This window comes from Clarias gariepinus, chromosome 6, assembly GCF_024256425.1.
Source record: "Clarias gariepinus isolate MV-2021 ecotype Netherlands chromosome 6, CGAR_prim_01v2, whole genome shotgun sequence".
NCBI classification, from domain to species: domain Eukaryota; kingdom Metazoa; phylum Chordata; class Actinopteri; order Siluriformes; family Clariidae; genus Clarias; species Clarias gariepinus.
Window position 1 is genome coordinate 785,549 of NC_071105.1, and position 22,319 is coordinate 807,867.

The 22,319-nt window shown below is 41.6% G+C and overlaps 2 protein-coding genes across 6 annotated transcripts in view; both read right to left on the reverse strand.

The window, feature by feature from the left end:
- Window positions 1–1,076: 1,076 nt before the first annotated feature.
- On the reverse strand, window positions 1,077–8,179 carry atf1 (activating transcription factor 1). Its single transcript, XM_053497909.1, has 8 exons — window positions 8,012–8,179; window positions 5,454–5,557; window positions 4,905–5,024; window positions 4,604–4,695; window positions 3,205–3,338; window positions 2,861–3,037; window positions 2,356–2,503; window positions 1,077–1,976 (listed from the first exon to the last, which is right to left on the reverse strand). Exons 2-8 carry the CDS (start codon window positions 5,550–5,552, stop codon window positions 1,832–1,834), a joined length of 915 nt encoding a protein of 304 aa, XP_053353884.1. The 5' UTR covers window positions 5,553–5,557; window positions 8,012–8,179; the 3' UTR covers window positions 1,077–1,831.
- An 8,779-nt stretch (window positions 8,180–16,958) lies between these two features.
- Window positions 16,959–22,319, reverse strand: part of dip2bb (disco-interacting protein 2 homolog Bb) — a 50,146-nt gene continuing 44,785 nt past the window's right edge. For all 5 annotated transcript variants that reach the window (XM_053497863.1, XM_053497861.1, XM_053497862.1 and 2 more), the window contains one exon: window positions 16,959–19,686. In XM_053497863.1, coding sequence (XP_053353838.1) covers window positions 19,434–19,686 — 253 coding nt within the window. In that variant the 3' untranslated portion in view covers window positions 16,959–19,433. The remainder of the gene's footprint in view (window positions 19,687–22,319) is intronic.

Sequence of the window (22,319 nt, forward strand, 5' to 3'; positions counted from 1 at the left end):
AATTTAGCTATTATTATGAATTTGCACAAAAGTGAACTTTTCCTGCTAAATAAACACTAATAACAGGAATGCACCATCTCCCTTTCAACATAGTGAAAAATCACTTATCTTGGTATTACAATTACAAGCAAACAAACACCTTTTTAAAGAAAATTTTATTAGGTTGTTTAACCAAACAAAAAAGGACTTGGGACAATGGTCACCACTGTCCATGTCCCTGGGGGGACGCATTAACGCCATTAAAATGAGTGTTCTTCCTAAATGTTTATATCTTTTCCAGTCTGTAGCTGTTTTTATTCTTAAATCTTACTTTGGTCCTTTAGATTAAATTATATCATCCTACCTTTGGAAAAGTAAACAAACGATTGAATAAGTCCCTACTTCAAAGATCTAAAAGAGACAGTGGCATGGCTCTACCTATTTTCATTTTAACTACTGCGCAGCAAACATTGGATCTGTCATCTTTTGGCCATATTTTCATAACCAACCTAATCGGCCTGCCTGGGTGGAAACGGGGATAATCTCTGTCAAAAACCTTACTGGTATACTCAACATCCGGACACATGGGTACTGTTTGCTATAACACTGTGACTACGTGTTTAAACATCTTTTTTGTGTGTGTTTGTATAGCGCGTGCTGTTTATTATAACGTGTGTGCATGTGTAAAGCAAAAGAAAGTTTCATTAGAAAGGTTAAAGATCCATTTTCTCTCTCCGTTTCAGCCTGTTGTTGTGTGTGTGTGTGTGCGCGTATGCATGTGTGTGTGTGTGTGTGTGTGTGTATGCACGCGCGTCATTGAAAACCGTGCTTCTCCCCCCCAACACACACACTAAGGGAAACACTGCTCTGTCGTGATTCTTGTCAAGGTAAAGTGCAGGTTAATTTGTTTTACTTTTAATCAGTGATTCCGTATGTCGCTCACTTACTTGTCAATTACTGTACAGTATTATGCAATATTATATTATACTGCATAATTATTCATTAATTACCAATTAAAAAAAGCTGAGTTGCAAAGTGAGTGAATAAAATATTTATTTAGGTTCTCTTAAAAAAAAGGAAGAAAAAAAAGCCCAATGTTTTTTTTTATATATATTCAGGTTTTTTTTTTATTAATAAACGACGTCACCTGCATGTGGAAGTGCAAGCGTGCTCCCTGATTTTACTGAACTGTAACAGCTCCAGCCACTAACATTTACTCAGGATACATCACCGTCTAGCCGTCTGGCCGTCTAGTCCGCAGCAACTCAAAGCATGGTGTGAGTACAGACACAGATTTGGCTCGAGGACCGCTGCCTCAGAAACAGTGGGCTCGGGGTGTCAGAAAGGGAACAAAACACCACGTGACAATATTCAGAATACATGAGATGAGATGGGGGGGGGGGGGGGGGGGTTACCTGGTTCTATCTGCTCCAAACTTTAATCACCTTTCACTTTATTTATTAGCACTTCTGGGAAAAAACAATAAAAAAAAAAAAAAAACACACAAACTTCTCTAATAAACACAACCGGTTGATCAGGAGGAAACACACACACACACACACACATACCCACACAATATATATACACTTATCATCTCTTATTAAAAATAGCTAAAGGAAAAATATCATCATTATTCTCCATAAACTCTGTGTGTGTGTGTGTGTGTGTGTGTGTGTGTGTGTGAGAGAGAGTGTGTTTGTTTGTGTGTATTTCCTAAACTCTTAGTTAAAAAGAAGTATAAAAACAATGAACTGACATTCCCAGTCAGTGTGTGTGTGTGTGTGTGTGTGTGTGTGTGTGTGTGTGTGTGGGCAGAGCTGCAAGTACTGTCCGTTTAGCGTAGCGCTAGCTGTTAGCCCGTTTTGACGCAGTACAGGTCCTTTAATGTCTTGAGCTCCTCAATCAGTGTTTTGTTTTGGTTCTCCAGCACGGCCACGCGGTTCTCTAGGCACTTCACATACTCCTTCTTCTTCCTGCGACACTCCCGAGCCGCCTCCCTATAAACACACACACACACACACACACACACACACACACACGTAGTTGGTTACTCTCTTCCACCTGATTATTTTCACCTTTCACCGGATTTCAACACTTCTGCAGAAAAGGAGAAAAAACACTAACAAACAGGCAGAGAGACAGGGACGGAGGGAGAGAGAGAAAGAGGGAGAGATGGGGACGGAGGGAAAGAGACACAGAGAGAGAGAGAAAAAGACAGAGAGTCAGAGGGGGAGAGAGAGAGAGGGAAAGAGACACAGAAAGAAACAGAGAGAGAGACGGAGACAAAGGGAGAGAGACAAAGAGGAGGGGAGAGAGAGACGCAGAGAAAGAGAGACAGAGAAAGAGAGACACAGAGAAAGAGGAAGAGAGAGAGACCTGTTTTTGGCGAGGCGTATCTCTCTCTTCAGCTGGGGGTCGTCACTCTTTCCCTGAGAGCTGATGACCGGTGATGTCATGACGACGGTCTGAGGCAGCGCTGACGATGACGAGCGAATCTGATACGCCTGCATCTCTCCTCCCGCTCCTGTAAAAATCACATGACACTCATCACGCCCGCCGCACTCGCCACACACGATAATCCCGGCTTGATCATCCTATAATTTACCGCTGTGACTCTCCAGTCAGACATCCTAAAGTCTGCAGAGAGGGACGAACACGCGGGTGCCACACAAATATTCCCGGGGTGTACACAGGCTCCCCCTGCCCCGCCCCTTTCAGGAAAGTTTGGAGCGCGCGTGCGCGCACACACACACACACACACACACACACACAACCTGAACCACCCACTAAGAAAATATCTGCTGACTTCAGTAGAGCACAAAAAGATCACTCCTCACACACACACACACACCCCAAATTAGCGGTGCATGCTAACACTCACCCTGCAGCACCACCTGATTGCCAGGCAGGAGGATCTGCTGTCCGTCTGCGGTCTGAGCGTACTGCAGGATGGTCGGCTGGCTCGGGGTCGAGTTGGTCATGGTGAGAGTCTGCAGGCCCTGAACGCCCTCGGAGCCCCCACCCGCTAACTGCAGAGAGCCGTTCGACGCTATGGCGACTGTTAACAACATGGGCAATCAGAGATACACACACACACACACACACACACACACACACACACACACACACACACACACACACACCATATAATTGTAACACCTGGATCAGCTGATTTATCCACAGCAAGTAGCAGCTAAAGGGAGAGAGACAGGGAGAGAGACGTACTGTACTGCCCACTGCTGGTCTGATAGATGGGCGTGGACAGGGACACGGTGGTCATGGCAGACGATGCTGAGGTCTCCTCGTCTCCATCATTACGCGTTGCTACTTCCTCAGCTGAGAGATCGTTTAATATCTTCCTGAACACAATTACAATTACACAAAAAATTAATTACTCACCAATAGCCAATTTATAACTAACTAATTAATTGATGTCCAATCTATAACCAATCAATAATCTATAACTCTTACAACTCTGAGGATAAACACTCATATTTCAGTGCAGTGAGAAAACCACAGGGATAAAATTCACTGGTAATACAATAATAATTCTGTTTATATGCGCGTCTGTGTGTTTTAACACGCCTGTGTGTCTATTTGCACGTTTATATGCGTGTGCGTCTATACGCACGGGCACCTGTGCGTTTATATGCGCATGCCTGTTTGTTTACTCGCACGCCTGTGTTTATATACGCGCGTTTATATGCGCGCCTGTTTGTGTGTTTAAACTGGTAAGATGGGCGTCTGGCAAGCAGCTCTGGTGTCTTCTGGTTTGCGACCATATGTGTGTGCAACTGTGTTTACATGCACATTTATATGCCCGCGCTTATATGCGTACGCCCCTTTGTTTATACGCGCGCATCTGTGTGTTTATGTGCGCGCGCCTGTTTGTCTATACGTGTTTATATGCGTGTGCCTGTATATTTATACGCGTGCGTTTATGTATGCGTGCATGTGTGTTTATATGTGCACACCTTTGTGTCTATATGCGCGTGCCTGTTTGTTTACTCGCACACCTTTGTGTTTATACGCGCGTTTGTGTGTGCCTGTTTTTTTCATACATACGTTTATATGCGCCGCCTGTTTGTCTATACATGCGTTTATATGCGCGCGCCTGTATGTTTATATGCGTGTTTATATGCGTGCGTTCATGTATGCGCGCCTGTGTGTTTATACACGTGTTTATATGAGCATGCTTGTATGTTTACCCGCGCGCATCGGTGTTGCTATATGCGCGCGCATCGGTGTTGCTATATGCGCGCGCATCGGTGTTGCTATATGCGCGCGCATCGGTGTTGCTATATGCGCGCGCATCGGTGTTGCTATATGCGCGCGCATCGGTGTTGCTATATGCGCGCGCATCGGTGTTGCTATATGCGCGCGCATCGGTGTTGCTATATGCGCGCGCATCGGTGTTGCTATATGCGCGCGCATCGGTGTTGCTATATGCGCGCGCATCGGTGTTGCTATATGCGCGCGCATCGGTGTTGCTATATGCGCGCGCATCGGTGTTGCTATATGCGCGTTGTTATATGCGCACCTGTGTTTTCACTGTTTGTTTATATATGCGCGCCTGGTTTGTTTATAAGCGCATTTATATGTGCGCGCCTGTGTGTGTTTAAACCTGTAAGATGGGCGTCTGGCAAGCAGCTCTCGTGTCTTCTGGTTTGAAGCTCCACTATCTGTGGAATCCTGAGAATCTTCACTGTCTGACCCCTGACCCCAGGAACACACACACACACACACATTACTAAATAACTAAATTGCAAAAATACCCAGTAGGAGTGTGAATAATGAGTCATCATGCTGGGTAACACACACCCACAAAATCTCTCACACACACACAGAGGATGATTTATCAGCCTAAAAGTAAGCACTCTATGTAAGAGTGTGTGTGTGTGTGTGTGTGTGTGTGTGTGTGTTACCTGTACTTGTGCTGGTGGAGACTGAATGACTGAGGGCTGGGCGGACTGGATGACCCCCTGCACCTGAATCTGACCCCCGGGGAGCTGCACTACGGCCACCGGAGATCCTCCCAGGGTCATCTGCAACACACACACACACACACACACACACACACCACTTACTTACACACACCTACCCCACTCACACACACCTACCCCACTCACACATCCATCCATCCCACTCACACACATCCACAAACTCACCCACCCCACTTACACACATCCACACACTCACCCACCCCACTCACACACATCCACACACTCACCCACCCCACTTACACACATCCACACACTCACCCACCCCACTTACACACATCCACACACTTACCCACCCCACTTACACACACACACCCCTTACCCACCCCACTTACACACACACACCCCTTACCCACCCCACTTACACACACACACACCCCTTACCCACCCCACTTACACACACACACACCCCTTACCCACCCCACTTACACACACCCCTTACCCACCCCACACACACACACACTGGTGGTGTACCTGAGTGATCTGTGATAACTGAGACGCTGTGATGGTGGACGGGATGGTGACAGGTTGTGACTCGGTGCCGTTACTGCCACTCTGGTGAACCTCCTCCATTTCCACTGTGCACACACACACACACACACACACACACACCGGTATATTTAGAGTGAGTTTTTTGTCAGGGCTGAATATTCTGTTCATCTCATTAATATTTTAATTACGTAAATTAATCTGGTGAATATTTAAAACTTTGTAATGTTTTGTTGTAAAAGCGAACATGTACACACTGCACACACGAGCAAACATGTTTCATAAGCTTAAGTAATTAGCCCAAGTGTGTGTGTGTGTGTGTGTGAGAAAGACAGCTGTTCAATAGTCATCGGTCTTTCCACTTCACCTCTGCAGCACTGAATCACCTCCGCGCACACACTCATGGTTTGACTCATGCAGTTCGAAACGCGCGCACACACACACACACGCACACACACGCACACACTTTAATACGTCCTGGACTGTACAGCGTGGTGTTTTAACACTGATTCTTTACATTTTAGTGTTTAATTTAAATTTACCAATTTATTTTCTTTTTTAAAAATTTGACAGCTACTCTTGTACAAGCCACACCCCCCAGTGGGCGGGGCACACTCATATAGAGCCTTTAACTGGACAATAACAAGACATTATATTAAATATAGTAAAAATTCTAATTAAAATATCTTTAATTAACTGCTTTTTTGTTATTATTATATTGATACCACAACACTAATAAACACGTGATTCTGATTCAATTTAGGTTCAGAAGATTTTACAATTTTATAATAAATATTACATTTATTAATTCATGCTAAAAACACGATTGGAAGGGTTAAAGTATAATTGTTAGCATGATGTGGAAAACATTTAGGCTCAGTACGAGTAAAAATGAGTAAGAATTGTATGATATCAATATAAATAAAAGAAAGGTTTAGTCTGTACATCAGTCACTTGCAGTCCTTAGATCTCTGTCTGAAGTTTAATCTGCACCATCAGTGAATCTAAATGTTGAGTAAAAGTGATGTTATGAACAGTTATGTGTGGGATTTAATAATCTACTGTAAAATAATCTACTAATGCGCTACTGTCTCAATGTAAACAAACACCTGCACCAATAGATATTAATTAGAAAAGATAAAGTGAATATTTTGACTGGGATTAGTTCATATTTTCACTTTGGCTGAAATAACAGCGCTGAAGTGGTATAAGTGAATTTTAACACGCTGGAGTGGTTTTAAGACAAAACTTCATCTTTATCCTTTTATCTCCTTTTTCCATTTCTCATCTGTGATTCACTCTCCGATTACCGAACAGGGAGTGTATTTGTCTGAGCACCAAAGAAGGACAACTTAGTGTAAACAAGGCGTAAACATAAACATCTTATATCCTCTCTTTCCCACTGATTATAATAAAACTAAATGTTATAAATGACATTAAATTAAAAACTGTGAACATTTTGTATAATTTCACAAACTTTAACATTACAGGTACAATATTATATATATATATATATATATCAAGGGGTTCATCTGTGTTACAGACAGACATGTAAGTGGGGTTCAACCTAAAATTAATAATAATAATAATAATAATAATAATAATAATAATGTTATTATAACTGATTATATTAAAGCTCATCAGATTATTTTAACTTTAACTCTTTCGTACTAACGCTAGTTATATATGTAATAAATAAACTAAGTGGACAAGTTTTCGATTACAGTAATAAATACTTTACTACGATTACGTCTTTAACATTATTAAGGTGATTTAAGAAGATAAACATTAATAAACACTTTTAAACTCTGAGGCGCCTCAGTCAGCCCGGCTCCATCCCCAATCACTCATTTTACTCTGACAAGTGCACTAAATTAAAGTATGGAATGTATAGATTTACGCAGCGCGTGCCCTAAGCACTGTGACAGAAGCGGTGAGTGATTTGGAACACGGCCGGTTATTAAGTCCGTTAAATCAAAGCTAATTCAGCTAGCTACAAAAACCTCTCTGTTTTTAAACTGCTCCTGTGTGACTCGGTTTAAATATATACATAAACTCACATATTTACGAGATGTTTATAAAATAGAAGATGAGAAATATTATATTTAGACAAACATTACGTCAGAACTTGAATTAGTAAATGTTTTCTTTTTGAGCGCTAAAAGGGGAAATCGCAGCATTAGCTCCTCTTGCTAATGCTAAAGCTAACATGTTTAGTTTGTGTAAAAGGCGCCGTTTGATCTCTGCTCGGCGTGTGTGTGTGTGTGTGTGTGTGTGTTTAAAAGTGATGCGGGAGAGAGAGCGCGTCGCTCGACTCTGAAAAAACTTTCAGCCCGAGTCACTCGCACGCAAACACCGCGTCAACACACGTCAGCGAGCCGGGGAGCCATTAAAGCTCCGCCATCCGCGAGCAGCAGCAGCAGAGCCGCCCGGAACCGCCGCCATTACACACACACACACACACACTGCCGTCCCGCCGGAGCACAGTGCAGCGCGCGCTCTCTCTCTCTCTCACACACACACACACGCGCGCGCGCGCGTACCTGGAACAGCTCCGTTAATCCGCCGTGGCCGGTCCTCAGGTGTCCGTGACGTATAAACCTGAATCAGGTCGTTTCTGGATTACTGTATTATATAGAATAAAAACTAACTAACAAGCTCGCTTGTTTTTTTCCAGAAGGCTGCCTTAAACGCCCCGCCCACTAGATTGGCTCATGACGTCATCCATTCTGATTGGTCGAGCTGCACAGTACTCTACTGCCGTGAAAAAATTACGTATTAAAGAAGCGCTGTTTGTTTTGCTAGCACACACACACACAGACACAGACACAGATCCCCACACACCCCGAGTGTGTTAATGCTCTCTAACCACAGGGCCTGCTTCACTGAAAAGTGACGTCATACCGTCGTGATACTGAGAAACTCTTTTCTGAAGTTTTGAGTTAGAGCTGACACTGGAGACTCCTTCCACTAAGCTTACATTTGTGTCTTCTCACCATATGGTGAAATTACGTATTTGTGAAATTTATTTTCCCCCAAAAAATAATGTCTGCATATGAAAACCATCAAAACAATAAGAAAATACATGTAAATGAAGTAAAATATGAAATAAATAGACATTAAACATTGCGATTAGTGGCTTAGTGGTTAGCACTGTTGATTTGCACCTCCAGGACCTGGGTTTGATTCCTGCTTGGTGGGTTTGTGTGCATGTAGTTTGCATGTTTTCCCCGTGCTTGGTGGGTTTCCTCTGGGTACTCTGGTTTCCTCCCACAGTCCAAAGACATACAGATTAGGCTAATTGTTGTTTCCAAATTGCCCTGTAGTGTGTAAGTGTGAATGTTGACTTGAGGTCCTAGCTTGGGCATCCATCCATCTTCAATCGCTTATCCAAAGTCGGGTCGCGTTTAGTCATACAAATGGGAATAAATACAGTGCTACAATTGGTCTCCACAGTTTGTAAATGGACTACAGAGGTTCCTTAATTTATGATTCCTCTTGGCACTGTCTGCTTTAATAAACAAACTGAAAGTGGCTCTAACTGAAAGATTCCTGGGACCCATGGTGCAATGGCTCCCAAATTGTTTTTACAAAATACAAAAAAGTATTCAAAGTAGTCCATTGAGACAAACAAGTTTTGAACGGCTCGCAGTTGTACTTGCAACATAACTGGCATTTGGCTTTTTTTTTGCTAAATTTCAGTTGCATCTTCAACCGCTTATTCAAAATCCCACCCAGAACATTAAGACCACAGGTCACAGCTGCAGCTTCAGCAATAGAAGATTTAAACATTGACCACTCTGATTCAATGTCCCCAGCTTCCACAGGGATGCTGGAAAAGCTCAGCTGGAGGTGGGAGTTGATGGCCTCTTGGACAGAGGCTTCTCTAGACGTTACTAATTCATCTGCACTACTCGTTTACCAGGTCTGTCCAGTGTCCTCCCCTGCCACCTGACCCAACTCAGCACTAGATGGTGATCAGTTGATTAGTCTTAGTATTGAAGAAACAATATACGGCTTGTGTCGTTGTTCGAAGATCGTCAAAGATTGTGCAGTTGCGATGAGACGTCCAGTTGCATTCTGGATCAGCTGCAGAGGACGAATGGTGGACAGAGGCAGACCTGCCAGCTGTGAATTGCAGTAGTCCAGTTTTGAAATAACAAGGGACTGAACAAGCACCTGAGTAGCCTGTGAACAAAGAAATGGGCGGATTCATCTGATGTTGTAATGATGAAATTGACAAGAGCGAGTATGGTTAGCGTTGTGTGGGGAAATGACACATTGTTGTCCACAGTTACCCCAAGATTGTGGGCAGTGGCTGAAGGAGTGACCTGATTCTTGTCCAGGGATATCACAAGGTCTGGATCTGGGGATAAATCGCCAGGGATGAACAGCAGTTTGGTTTTCCTCAGATTGAGCTTCAGCTGATGAGCTGCCATCCAGGATGAGATGTCTGCCAGACAGGCTGAGATCTGGGTGGAAACCTGAGTGTCTGAGAGAGGAAAGGAAAGAATAAATTGTGTGGCATTTGTATAACAATAATATGAAAATCCATGCGATGATATGACCTTACCAAGAGACCGGGTATAGAGGGAAAACAGAAGAGGACCATGTACTGACCCCTGTGGGACACCAGTAGAGACTCTCCATGGGGCAGATGTTAGTGATGCCCGGGTCGGGTATTTTTTTCCAATCCGCGGGTCCAGCTTTTATGAAATTATTTGGCCCGCCCCAGCCCGCCCCGCACCGCTGTATCTATTTTTACAACCCGCACCGCCCCGCCCCGCCCCCGCGACCATTAAATAGACATACTAGGCATTGTAATTCAAATGAAAACCTTTATTTCAGCCTGAAAGTGCTTGGAAACATCGCCGTGTAAACTGGCAACAACATATGATTATGAATATGAACGATAACGATGAACGGTCATATTAATAACAAGATAATGATACACATTTTAAACATTAACAAAGCAGGGTTTGTAATCTAGGCTAAACAATTTTTTATTTTAGATTTGTATAGGGCAGGGCAGGTATTTCTACTTTAGCGTTTACAGCCTACGCTAAATAACCACTGACATTTTTTTTTCATTTATCACATGGAAATGTTCATTTAGCGTTTTTTACGTTTGCTGTGCAAAAAAAGAATGCTAAAACATTAGATTTAGCAGCCTGACCTTTTTTTCTTTTAATGATGTAAAGTCCCAACCTCAATTTCTCCCGCGCCTCGTCTTCCATCTTCACTTTTATTTCTTTGTTTTTGTTGTGACTGGCAGCGGTAGCTATTAATATCTAGCGGTAGATATTAACAAATATTTAATATAGGCTATAGGGAATTGCACGCAACATACATGGATTTTTTAATTTAATTTTGTTTTTAATGACCCGCCCCAACCCACTCCGCAAATAAAGTGACAATTTCTTTACTCGTCCCAACCCGACCCGCGGGTTACCAGGCAACCGGCGCATCACTAGCAGATGTGGATCACCATCATGTCACCTCATACAACCTATCTTCTAGGTAAGAAGCAAACCATTGCCAAACTGTTCCACAGATTGAAAGGCTTGTAAGAACAGATATTAAAATTTTCTGGTTCACTGTGCCAAATGCAGCTGACAGGTCTAGGAGCTGACAGGAGGATAAGGACAGATGATAGTTAAGTTGATCCAGCAGCATGGAGCTTCTCAGTGACTGACAGAAGGGCAGTCTCTTTGGAATGTGCCACTTTGAATCCAGATTGGTTAGGATCATTAAGGTTGTTCTGTGAGAGATAAAGAGACATTTGGTTATAAACAGTCCTTTCAGGAATTTTGAAAATAAAGGAGAGAAGCGATACTGGGCAATAGTTGCTAACTTCTGCTGGATCCAGGCAGGGTTTCTTAAGGATTGTAATAACCTTTGCCTACTTGATGATATGGAATGGTTGATGATGGTTGTGGGGAAGGGAAGGTGGTCTCGTGAGATGGCCCGGAGCATTGTGGAAGGGATTGGGTCTAATGAACTGGTGAAAGGGTTTGGTTAAGAGCAAACGACTGGCGGATGCTGCATTTATTCCGTCATAGTATGTGGCAAAGTTATTTCTAGTTAGAGAGTATGGGGCAGGAGGAACAAGTGGGTTAAGTAATGAGGAAAAGATACTGTGGGGTTTGCCAGAATCATGTGCAGAGGCTTCCAGCCTTTCCCTGTAGAAGGAAGTTTCTACAAATCCCAAACTCAACTACACCCCTCCAAGTATCTCCATCATTGCCCACCAAAATAGCAACGCACCCGACCCCATCAGTTCCTCTCGCAGTTGGTGGGTCCATGGGATGGGGGAAAGTAAGTGTCCAGGTTGCTTTTATGTGCTGTGCCTCTTTCCAGGCCTGGTTTCAGACCAATTTGCCTTGAGCGCAATTGAGACCAATTTGTCTTGGGAGGACCTAAAAGGAGTACATCCAGTGGTTACCCAATCGGAATGTTGGTTTTACCATTGTGGCACTTGGCGCCAGCCGGCTTTTACCGCTTAGTGGCACTATATAACTATAGACTGACGCCTCATGCCTTAGTTCATTCTCTGCAAGATGAAACATTGTGGTTAAACGAATTCATAATCACAGTACTAAAATTACAGTACAAATGTAGAATTCAAATCGAATCAAATCTTATTACGATCAAATTTAAGCTAAATAAATGTTAACACAGTAAGCCTTTAGATTTAATCACGTGTAATTAGAAAAGCTACGCGTGTAGAGTTTTGTGTCATATTATATCTTATGTTCTTTAAATTTATAGTAGATTTATTAACTAAAATCAATGATCATAAAATTAAAACATTGTCAGGACGTTCTACTGCATCAGCAGATGTCGGTCATTCAGCCCCGCTTGTGTTTTTGTATTATTATAAGAATAAAATGCAGTAGGCTGTAATGATCTGTAACAGGTTCAACCCATGTTGCAAGGGTGGCACCATAAAGCAGGGACACGAGGCGAGGTCTTACGGGGAAAAAAGGGTGATTTATTTAGATAAAATGGGAAAGGAAAGGGTTGGAGGAGGGAGAATGGAAAAAAAGGGATAAGGGATGTGCATGTGCAGGTCCAAGGGCACTGCCACGCTAAGTGGCGGTGGGAGGAGTGGCAGAACGGAGTGGCTTCCTCTTCGCTGGCGGGGCTGCAAAGGCGGGCTCGGTGCGGGAGTGAAGGTGCCGCGGGAGCTCACGCAGCTCTTTCTCGCGCTGTCCTCGGGGATCAAAGGGCGGAATTCCAGTGTCCTTGTTTAAACACACTGGGGCGCGTCTCTGCCCCACTCACATGCCACTCTCCTATTCTCCACCACATCACGTACTTCTCGGACCTCGGACTAAACTCCGCGCCTTGCTTTTATAATGCGGTGCAAGCCCGAGATCATATTAACGTTAATTATCGGCAGCCGGCACAAATAGGCTCCGTCCCTTTGCTGCCTATTCAGGGAGCCTACGGAGTGAGCGAGTAGCGATAGTAGATTTGGACGCACACCCATCACAGGCGCATGCTGTGACAGATCATCATAATTTTCTTTAATAGTAAATAATGACCCCCGTTGTGCTGTACCACCGCTGGCAAAACCTTATGAAATACAAGTTAAACATAACGAATTTACAAAACTTTGTGTGTGCGGTTAAGCGCTGATTAGACTACGATGCTAACCATCCTGGTGCCCAAACCCCATTTAAATTAAATTAAATAAACAAATATTGTAAGTAAATAACAATAGCCCACGTTTAGAAAAGCACTTTTATTTAGATTATATAATCCTGCATCTGTTTTAGGTGTTCCAGCTGCCACTGTTCTTTTTGCTCTGTCAGAGTGGTACATCTGGTACATCTGGATATGATGAGCTATTGATCAGTGACTTATGTAAACGACTTAGTTCAGATGTAAGTAAATGCTCATTGCTGCGCTGTTTGGGGCAGCGACGTGCTAGTGAAGATTTGGTCTGCTGTGTGTGTGTGTGTGTGTGTGTGTGTGTGAGGGGTGTCAAGAGGTCTTACATACTCATGAAAAGTCATTTAAATGTTTTAAAGAAGGCCGTACATCCGTAAAGGTCACAGCTGAAGTGGCTCAGAGCTCACTGCAGTCATTCCCATGAATGTTTAGCGTCTGATTCTTTAAAATCTATGTCCCCGACTAGCGGAAGAGACACATCTGTCTGTGTGTACTGTAAACACACTCATTCAACACCACCACTTGCACATCACAGGAACTTGGCTGGGAGTTATTGCCACACCCCCGTACAGTCCTGACCTCGCTCCAAGACATTTCCACGTTTGGGACATTAAAGGCGTCCCTGGTAGGCCCTGTTTTAGAAGTGAAGGGGGCAGTCTGATCACAGCTCCGGCGTACTGAGAAAACTTTCTACCTTGATGGTATCCAAGCACTGGTAAAACACTGGGATAAGTGCATTAGTGTAGCAGGAGATATATAGGGAGTGTTTATTCTCAAAACTGTGTTCTGTTATTCTGTACAAACAAAAGTCCTGCTTTGACCTGAATGCCCATCGTAAATTAAATTGAATATTCATCAGTTTTTTCAGTTGAAGAATATAATTTATTTGAAATTAAATTGATCCAAATGTTAAAATGGAAAACGTGATTTAACTACATGGCATATGCATACATAACTGCATAAGCGGTTATGAATTGTGATTACTAGCACGTGACCCCAAGTTGCACAATAAAGTTTGTTCATGTAAATGTAAACTGTACAGCTGGTTATCATTAATACTTTTTTCCAAAAAATATACACAGAGCTTCTACAAAACCTGAAATAAAGTATCTCCGTTATGTATATTCAGAAAGTGTCATAGCACTAATCAGAGATATTAAATAATAATTAATAATAATAATAAAAAATATATATATAGTCATACCGTGACTACTGAGGGACAAGATCCTTGTTACAGTTATTTTTTGTTTACCCCCACCCCGTTTTGCACCAACTTACCAGTCAGTAAAAAGCCATATCGTCTTTGAAATTCCTTTCTGATGTTCAGGGTGCAGAATGTCTCTGTGGGTTAGAGTTGCTTACACTCTGTGTGTTATGACGACATTCTCTTGTGCTGTTAGGTGTTTCTGTAACGTTCCCGCAGAAGAACAGAACTTCTCTAGTTCTGTTAAAGTGTGTGCCTACGTGCTACTACAGGCTCAAGCAACATGTGAGGGCTAAGTGATAAGACCATATGTATAGCATCAATATTATGATAAATTATGTCACAGTACGCTAACCTGGGTGTATCACACTACCTTTTTTTGACATTTTTGTTGATATTGATATATTGATAAAATATTGTGATTAATTTTCAGAATCTTTCTTTTACTTGATATTTGCGTTAATATAAAATTATTAAAACTTAAACACATCAATACCACACAGTAGTGAGGACTTGACTTGTTTTTCAATAATAAAAATAAAAAAAAAGAAATTCAGACAATTGAATAAACAATGATGCGGATGATACGCTATCCATATCAGATCAGCACCTAGAATATTTTACATGCCTTCAAGAGACTGAACTCATTTCACTCATCTCTTCTGCAAAATCATAAATTTGTGTGGAAGTTCCTGTACCTACAAGTTTTCTCAAACAGATAATATCACAAGGCAGCTTACTGGGAAACACTTGTTTCCTTCCTCCTCCAGGGTCCGGGTTCGATTCCCGCCTCTCTTCTGGGTACTCCGGTTTTCTCCCACATGTCCAAGGACATGTAGATTAAGTTAATTGTTATTACCAAATTGCCCCCATAGTGTGTGAATATGTGTGTTTCTGTGTGTGTGTGTGTGTCTGGGATATGCTCCAGGCTTCTCACGACCCTGTACACAGGATTGAGCAGTGTAGATGATGAATGAGTGAGTAAAATAATGGCAGAAATAACTGAACTGCTAAAAATAGTTAACTGGTCACTTAGCAGTGGTTATCCTAATAAATCTATTAAACTTGCAGTTATTAAAGCACTAATTACGAAAGCTAACGTTGACCCCTTTCAGCTGTCCAACTACAGGCCATTGATCAGGGTTGCATCTCTTTGATGATCATAGTATTATCCTTAACAGCATAAAATTTTGTGAAAATTAAGGGAACGGCCCTTTCCTGGCTCAGATTGTATCTGACTGATCGTTATCAGTTTTTAAATTTAAATGTTGACTATTCTATGTGTACCTAAATAGAGTTTGGTGTTCCACAGGGTTTAGTTTTAAGTCCATTGCCATTTTCTATATTGGGTTACTGTGTTTGTTGACACATCAAGCACATCAAGTCTGACTTAACCACTCTGTAACACACCAATCCTGCAAAATAAATGGCTTTTATTTATTTATTTTTCATTTAAATATAAAACAAGAAAGAAGATAATGTACAAAGTGAAAGATAAGGGAGTGAGCAGGGGAGCAGAAGGTTGCATAATAGTCAGAAGTTCATATTCATACACAGCAAAAGAGAGGCACAAAACCATCAGGCCCAGGTATAATTATTATTATGAACAGAAACACAAAAATAGAATGTTATCAGGTCGTGAGCTAAATCTCAAATAATGCATGTTAGTGTGAGCTATGATCACATAACGAGCTGAAGCTTTTGAAAAATGAAGTGTGTCCTGTTCAGCGAAACTGATTTGTACACACTTGTACAGAAAGTGTCTGATTTGGTGCTGGGCGTGTGTGTTGCTGTAGTAGTCTTCCATAATGCAACATAAGAGTATAAATATAACAGGGAAATAAAGAAAATCCTCTTAGAGTTGCCAGATTGTGAATTTTAAAATTTGATAATAATAATAATTGCTTCCCCACATCATCCCCACTGCATCCACACTCTCATACACTTTGATTGTTTATTAATAATCTAAAGGAAACAAAAAAAAAAATAATAATTTTTTGAACAATCGGATCATTCTGATTTAAACACATTCACATTTCATACAAACTTTCATATTTTCTTTTGATAAAGCTGCTTTGCGACGATGACAATTGTTAAAAGCGCTATACAAATAAAATTGAATTGAATTTGGTATTACATTGATTTGACTTTTTCTGAGTAAACCTGGCAACCCTGTTCCTCAGATAAATCACACATACAAACATAAAGAAAAAAAATTCTTTACCATTTAGTCTGATCTGCTCATTATTGTTTTTACATAATTTAATGAATCCATGGTATAAAAACTGCCACGACTCACCTTAATTAGAGTCAAACACACTTGTGAGACTTTTGATTGGTTATAAGACGTACTCGCTGCACCCCTGTCCGATCCCCATGCCATATCGAATAAAATGTCACAGGTAGCGCCGGTGAGGGCGCCTGCCGTCACGACCGATGCGACCACTTTTTCTTTGTTTCTGTTCTTTAAGTTAGTTTTCAATAATCTTAACACATTTGCGCATTCATGCACAAATTCACTTTTTCATTTATTTTCATTTTTATTTCCACTGAAACTGCTATTTTGTCTTTTGTATTTCTCTTTGATATATATATATATATATTATTATATTTTGTTCTATTTTCTTATAGTTTCAACTATTTATTTCTTATTTCTTCATAATTGTTTAGAAATTTTTAAGGTCACGGGCAGTTGTCTAAGCATTTCACTGCATATCGTACTGCGTATGACTAAATTTGACAAATAGAATTTGAATAGCACTAAAGCTGCAATTCAATTCAGTAAGGAGGGACCTAAATGCGGCCTGTGTTTAGCCCAGTTAAGCTCGGTATCATACAGCTGATCTCCATCAGTAACGGTGTAGCTGCTCTTTTGGTTCTGAGCTGAACTACAAAGTCCGGAACATGACTGAAGAGGATATTTAAACAGTCTAGACGATATTGGCTGCTTGTTTTCCCACCATTTCTTTTCTGGAAATCTGAAACATGAAAATAAAAAGTGTGTATAGTACAATCTAACTAGCGAAAGCCATCTACTGCTCTCCTTTTCACAGCATTATCTGTTGTTATAAAGCTGGCAGTTTGTAGCCTGACACTGCAGTACTTTAGGTTTCATGTTCATGCATTAGCCATGATGTCCCTTGCGGTGAAATCAGCCCTATCCAAAGGGGTGGCTTTCAAATAAACCTGAACATCCGTGCCCCCATGTTGGACATTGCTGCTTACTTGTCAGTGTAGCAGTCTTCTACTCTATGTACCTCGTATATGATGTTACAAGAGATCGACGCGGGCGATTTCAAGTGTGGCTTGATGACGCAAGAAAGCAGGAGGGATTCTTTATGGAGTTATAGTTTCCAACACGGGTCTCAGATCAGAGAAGAGCTGTGCTGAAAAAGTCATCAGTCTGGTTTTAGTTGCAGTGAATAACTGCAGAATGTATCAGCACTGCGGTGTGAACCACATGAATCTGGCATGAACTCCTCACCAGACACTCAAGACCAGCTCCTCACTACGGGTTTTAAAACCAAAACCAGTCAAACACTGGTGTTGAGGTTTTAAAAATGTTGAGGTGTAAACTGTAGTTCCTTCAAATCAAAGAGAAAATTAAAGATTTTAAAACCTTTTAAAAGTTTTGGGAAAGTTTATTTCACACACACACACACACACACACACACACACTAGAGAAAGCCATGTGAACATGGTGCTGTGTGTAAAACTGTTTCCTCTCGTCTCCCCGGGCGCTCCAGTTTCTCATGCACATGAAATAAAGTTTCTGGTGGCAAAGAGCGAAAGAGCGAAAGAGCGAAGCCGAGGGCCGACGAGGGAGTGAAGGAAGAGGAACAGAAAGCGAGTAACTACATTCCCGACGACGTGCACGTGAGATCGGTTTATAATCAGATCCATATTCATATGGAGAAGAAAAGGAAGTAAGAGAACAGCACAGGAAACACACACACACACACACATACTGCATGTTTTCTCCTATGTACACACGTGTGTTTTGTGTAAAATCTCTGCCTTTGTACAGTTTGTTAGTTTACAGTAATAAAAACGTACAGATTCGTTCCTGCAGGTTAGAAACGATACAAACGCGTCCTGATTTCTATTGTAGAGAAGCACCTTGATATCAGAGCTGTGTGTGTGTGTGTGTGTGTGTGTGCGCTTCGTTGGTTAATTCTTAGTGCAGGTTTATTGATATATTTATTAATTTATTTACATAGCTTGCTTTACATTTCTGTTATGTTGCTATGTGATGTTAATGATGATGAAGCAAAATACAAAAAACAAAAAGAAAAAAAAACCCGCTATACCCCAAAAAAATCTATTCATTAAATAAGTGAAATTAAAAAAAATTAATTAAAAATTTCTTTTTATTTGTAACGATAAAGAATTATGGATTCTAAAATAAATAGAATAAACTCATTAAAAAAGAATTTATTTATTTTTATCCTTTAAATTAAGTTACAAAATAAATATTTAAAACTAAAATAACATTCTAAAAGTACACTTTCTGTTCTAATTTTTATTTAATTCCAATTAACGAATTTGTAAAAATCTAATTTTAATACAGTGATTTTTCTGTCTCTCATTATTTTATTTTATTATGATAACTTATTACTAATCAAAAGTACATTTAATATTTGTCATGTCACTCTTTTTGCGCCGATTTTTAAAATAATTATTAATATAAAAAATAAAAAGTTAAATAAATAAATAAATAATGTCTTTCTCTCACACACACACACACACACACACAGAGATGAAAGTGCAGTTCTAAATAGTTTATAGAAGAGTTTTAAATAATAAAGTCGTAAAAAAAAGTTTAATTTAATTCAGTGTTTGTACCGTAAGTTAAAAGAAACGTGTTGGAGTGGGAGGTTAAGCCCCGTCTCTACACGTGGGAACGGTTTTAAACGTTAGCGCTGAACTCGAGAGCTCAGTGAGAGGATCGGCGAGTACGCGGCTTCAGCAGGAAGAGAACGGCGGTGTGCTTTCTGTAATAAACGACAGCGAGCGGATCGTTTCACAGCCGCGTGAGGAGAACTCAGAGTGAAGCAGGTGAAGATCTGGAGATGTTCTCCTCACATGTTGTAGGCCACGTATATGGGGTCCAGCTGATCAGCCAGGAAAGAGTCTCTCAGGTGCATCCTCTGCTTCTCTCCGCGGGAGTTGATGGGGATGACGCCGGGGTCCACGATCACCACCACGCCCACGATCAGGTGATGCTCCTCCAGAACCACGTTGGTGATCAGAGGCACCAGGTCCAGCGCGTCCTGCTCCGAGCCACACAGCTCAGACACCACCACCAGCAGGTTGGTCCAGGTGAACACGGCGCTGAGGGGAAACACCACCAAGTACAACACCGTTAGTACAACACCATACACCCTCACACACACACACACACACACACACACACCCTCCGCTGGCTGAGTCCTGCACCCTGACTGGTCAGATGGAGTTGATTAATTCTCTATAACTCCATCTCCGGTGTCAGAGGTGTAAAGCTGTAATCTTCAGGACAGAAGAGTTTACACACCAGTCACATGACAAGCTGTGTTCGAGACTGGAGAGTGTGTACAGCTGTCGTAGCTAAAGCTGTGATGGTCTTTAATAACCAGAGACGCACAGCTTTGATATGAGAGGAATAAACACAGTGGGACATGTAGTAACAGAAAACACTCAACACCTCTAACGCAACATTCTCACATTACTCATTTACATACCAGGGCGTGGCTAATGAGGTGACTGACAGCTAGCATTATTTCAGCATTTGCTCGTGTTATGGTTGGAGACGTCTTTCTCTCACTCTCACTCTCCTCCTCCCTGTCTCTCTCTCTTTCTGTCTCTCTCTGCCTCTGTCCCTGTCCCTCGGTCTCTGTCCCTGTCCCTCTGTCTCTCTCGGTCTCTGTCCCTCGGTCTCTGTCCCTCGGTCTCTGTCCCTCGGTCTCTGTCCCTCGGTCTCTCTCTCTTTCTGTCTCTCTCTTTCTGTCCCTCGGCCTCTGTCCCTCTGTCTCTCTCTTTCTGTCTCTCTCTTTCTGTCCCTCAGCCTCTGTCTTTCTCTCTTTCTGCCTCCCTCTGCCTCTGTCCCTCGGTCTCTGTCCCTCGGTCTCTCTCTCTCTTTCTGTCTCTCTCTCTTTCTGTCACTCTCAATGTCACAAAGATTTTAAATCAGTCAATATGTTAGTTCCAAAAAAAATATCACAGATCTCCAATGACCATCCAGTGACGCAACACCTATACAGACTCTCGAACTAAAAAGTCAGAGGCTCTCTGATCTCCTGGAATCCAAGGTCAAGGTGCTCCTGTAAGAGTTCGCTTTCAAGACACCAACCAAATGGACGCACCTTCCAAATACTTCTTCAATTTAGAAAAGAAAAAGGGCTGTTTAATATGGAATTTGCGCTTTGAAAATATAGATATTTTATCAGATGACATTAATATTCGTATGAGAGCTGCACATTTTTATGAAAAACTACACTCCCCAGAGTATAAAGAAAACTATGAGAAACCTTGAGAAACCTGCCCCAGATTTCTCAAAACGCTGAACTTGAAGGGCCGCTAACTTTAGACAAACTCCACAAAGCTCTGCAGAACATGAGTGATGGTAAAGTCCCAGGATGGACTTCCAGTTGAGTTTTACAAGTCCTTCTGGAAGACTTTTGGAGGAGGACATCTTAGAAGTCCTAAACGACAGTCTAACTGAAGGAAAACTTCCACTAAGTTACAGAAGGGCAGCCCTCACTCTGTTACCTAAAAAAGGAGATCTGACTGACATTAAGAATTGGAGAAGAACTGTCGTTGCTATGTGGTGACATCAAACTACTATCAAAAGTCCTTGCGGTAAGGTTAAGAAACGTTTTGGAGGAAATCATACGCACCAACCAAACATACTGCATTCCTGGCAGATCCATATTCTGTAACATCTCCCTAATCCGAGACATTTATCATCTCAGTAAACTACATGGACTGAATGTACAGTAGGTCTGATTTCCCTAGATCAAGAAGAAGCTCCTGTTTGGGTAGAACACAGATATTTATGGAAAACTCTTGGAGCGTTTGGTTTTAGTCCTGATTTTATTAAAAAAATAAACGTTTTATACAATGACAGTGTGAGTGTGCTGAAAGTTGATAGTGACTTAATTTCTCCTTTTAAAATAAACAGGGGGGTCAGACAAGGATGCTCACTGCCATAGCAATAGAATCCTTGCCACACAAGTTACGAACCGAACTTAACGGAATCAAAGAAGAGAAACTCTATCTGTCTTCTTATGCTGATGACATCATCGTATTGCTAAACAAGCAAAACGACATAGATGTAACAATCAAGCTGCTAAAGGATTTAGAAAAAAATTCTTTGGGAAAAATAAACCGGGAAAAGAGTGACTTTTATGTACAAGAGGGGAAATCAATACCTAGGAGTCTATTCTACTCTTTTACACAAAAGAACTGCGAGGGGTCGAATACTCATCCTAAACAACCTGGTGGCCTCTTCATTGTGGCACAAAGTGACATCTGTGGCAAAAATTCAGTCAATTCTTGTAGACTTTTTTTTGGGACAAACTTCACTGGCTGCCAAGGAGTTATACTGACCCAAAGATGAAGGGGGATAAGTTTGAATCCATCTTCAGGGTAGAATTGCCAGCTTTCGTTTGGAGTTTTTATAAAAATTCCTGGAAAGCTCATCTTGTTTTAGCTGGAATGCAGTAAACGGAGCGATTTTAAGGACACTGGAGAACCTAAAAATGGACAAAACCCTTTTCCTGACAGACCCAAAGAGACTGAATCTATCGAAACTGCGTTTTTTTTATAGCAACCATTTAAAAAATTTGGAACTTTTTTAAAGTACTAAGGCTCCAACCAAACACATCATCTTTTTACTGACTTCTAAAGGAACCTCTAATCCATGGAGCACCTCTGGACATCGCAAACAACTCGCTCTCTGATACCCTGATCCACTCTGGTATGAC

Bases quoted from the DNA above. Each gene is read 5' to 3' on its own strand.
- atf1 (XM_053497909.1), bottom strand. From the start codon at position 5,552: ATGGAGGAGGTTCACCAGAGTGGCAGTAACGGCACCGAGTCACAACCT. The intron at 4,696-4,904 runs GTAACACACACA...TCCTGGGGTCAG, and splicing joins CTCCACCAGCACAAGTACAG to GGGTCAGACAGTGAAGATTC. The intron at 2,504-2,860 runs GTGAGTGTTAGC...TGATTTTTACAG, and splicing joins CAATCAGGTGGTGCTGCAGG to GAGCGGGAGGAGAGATGCAG.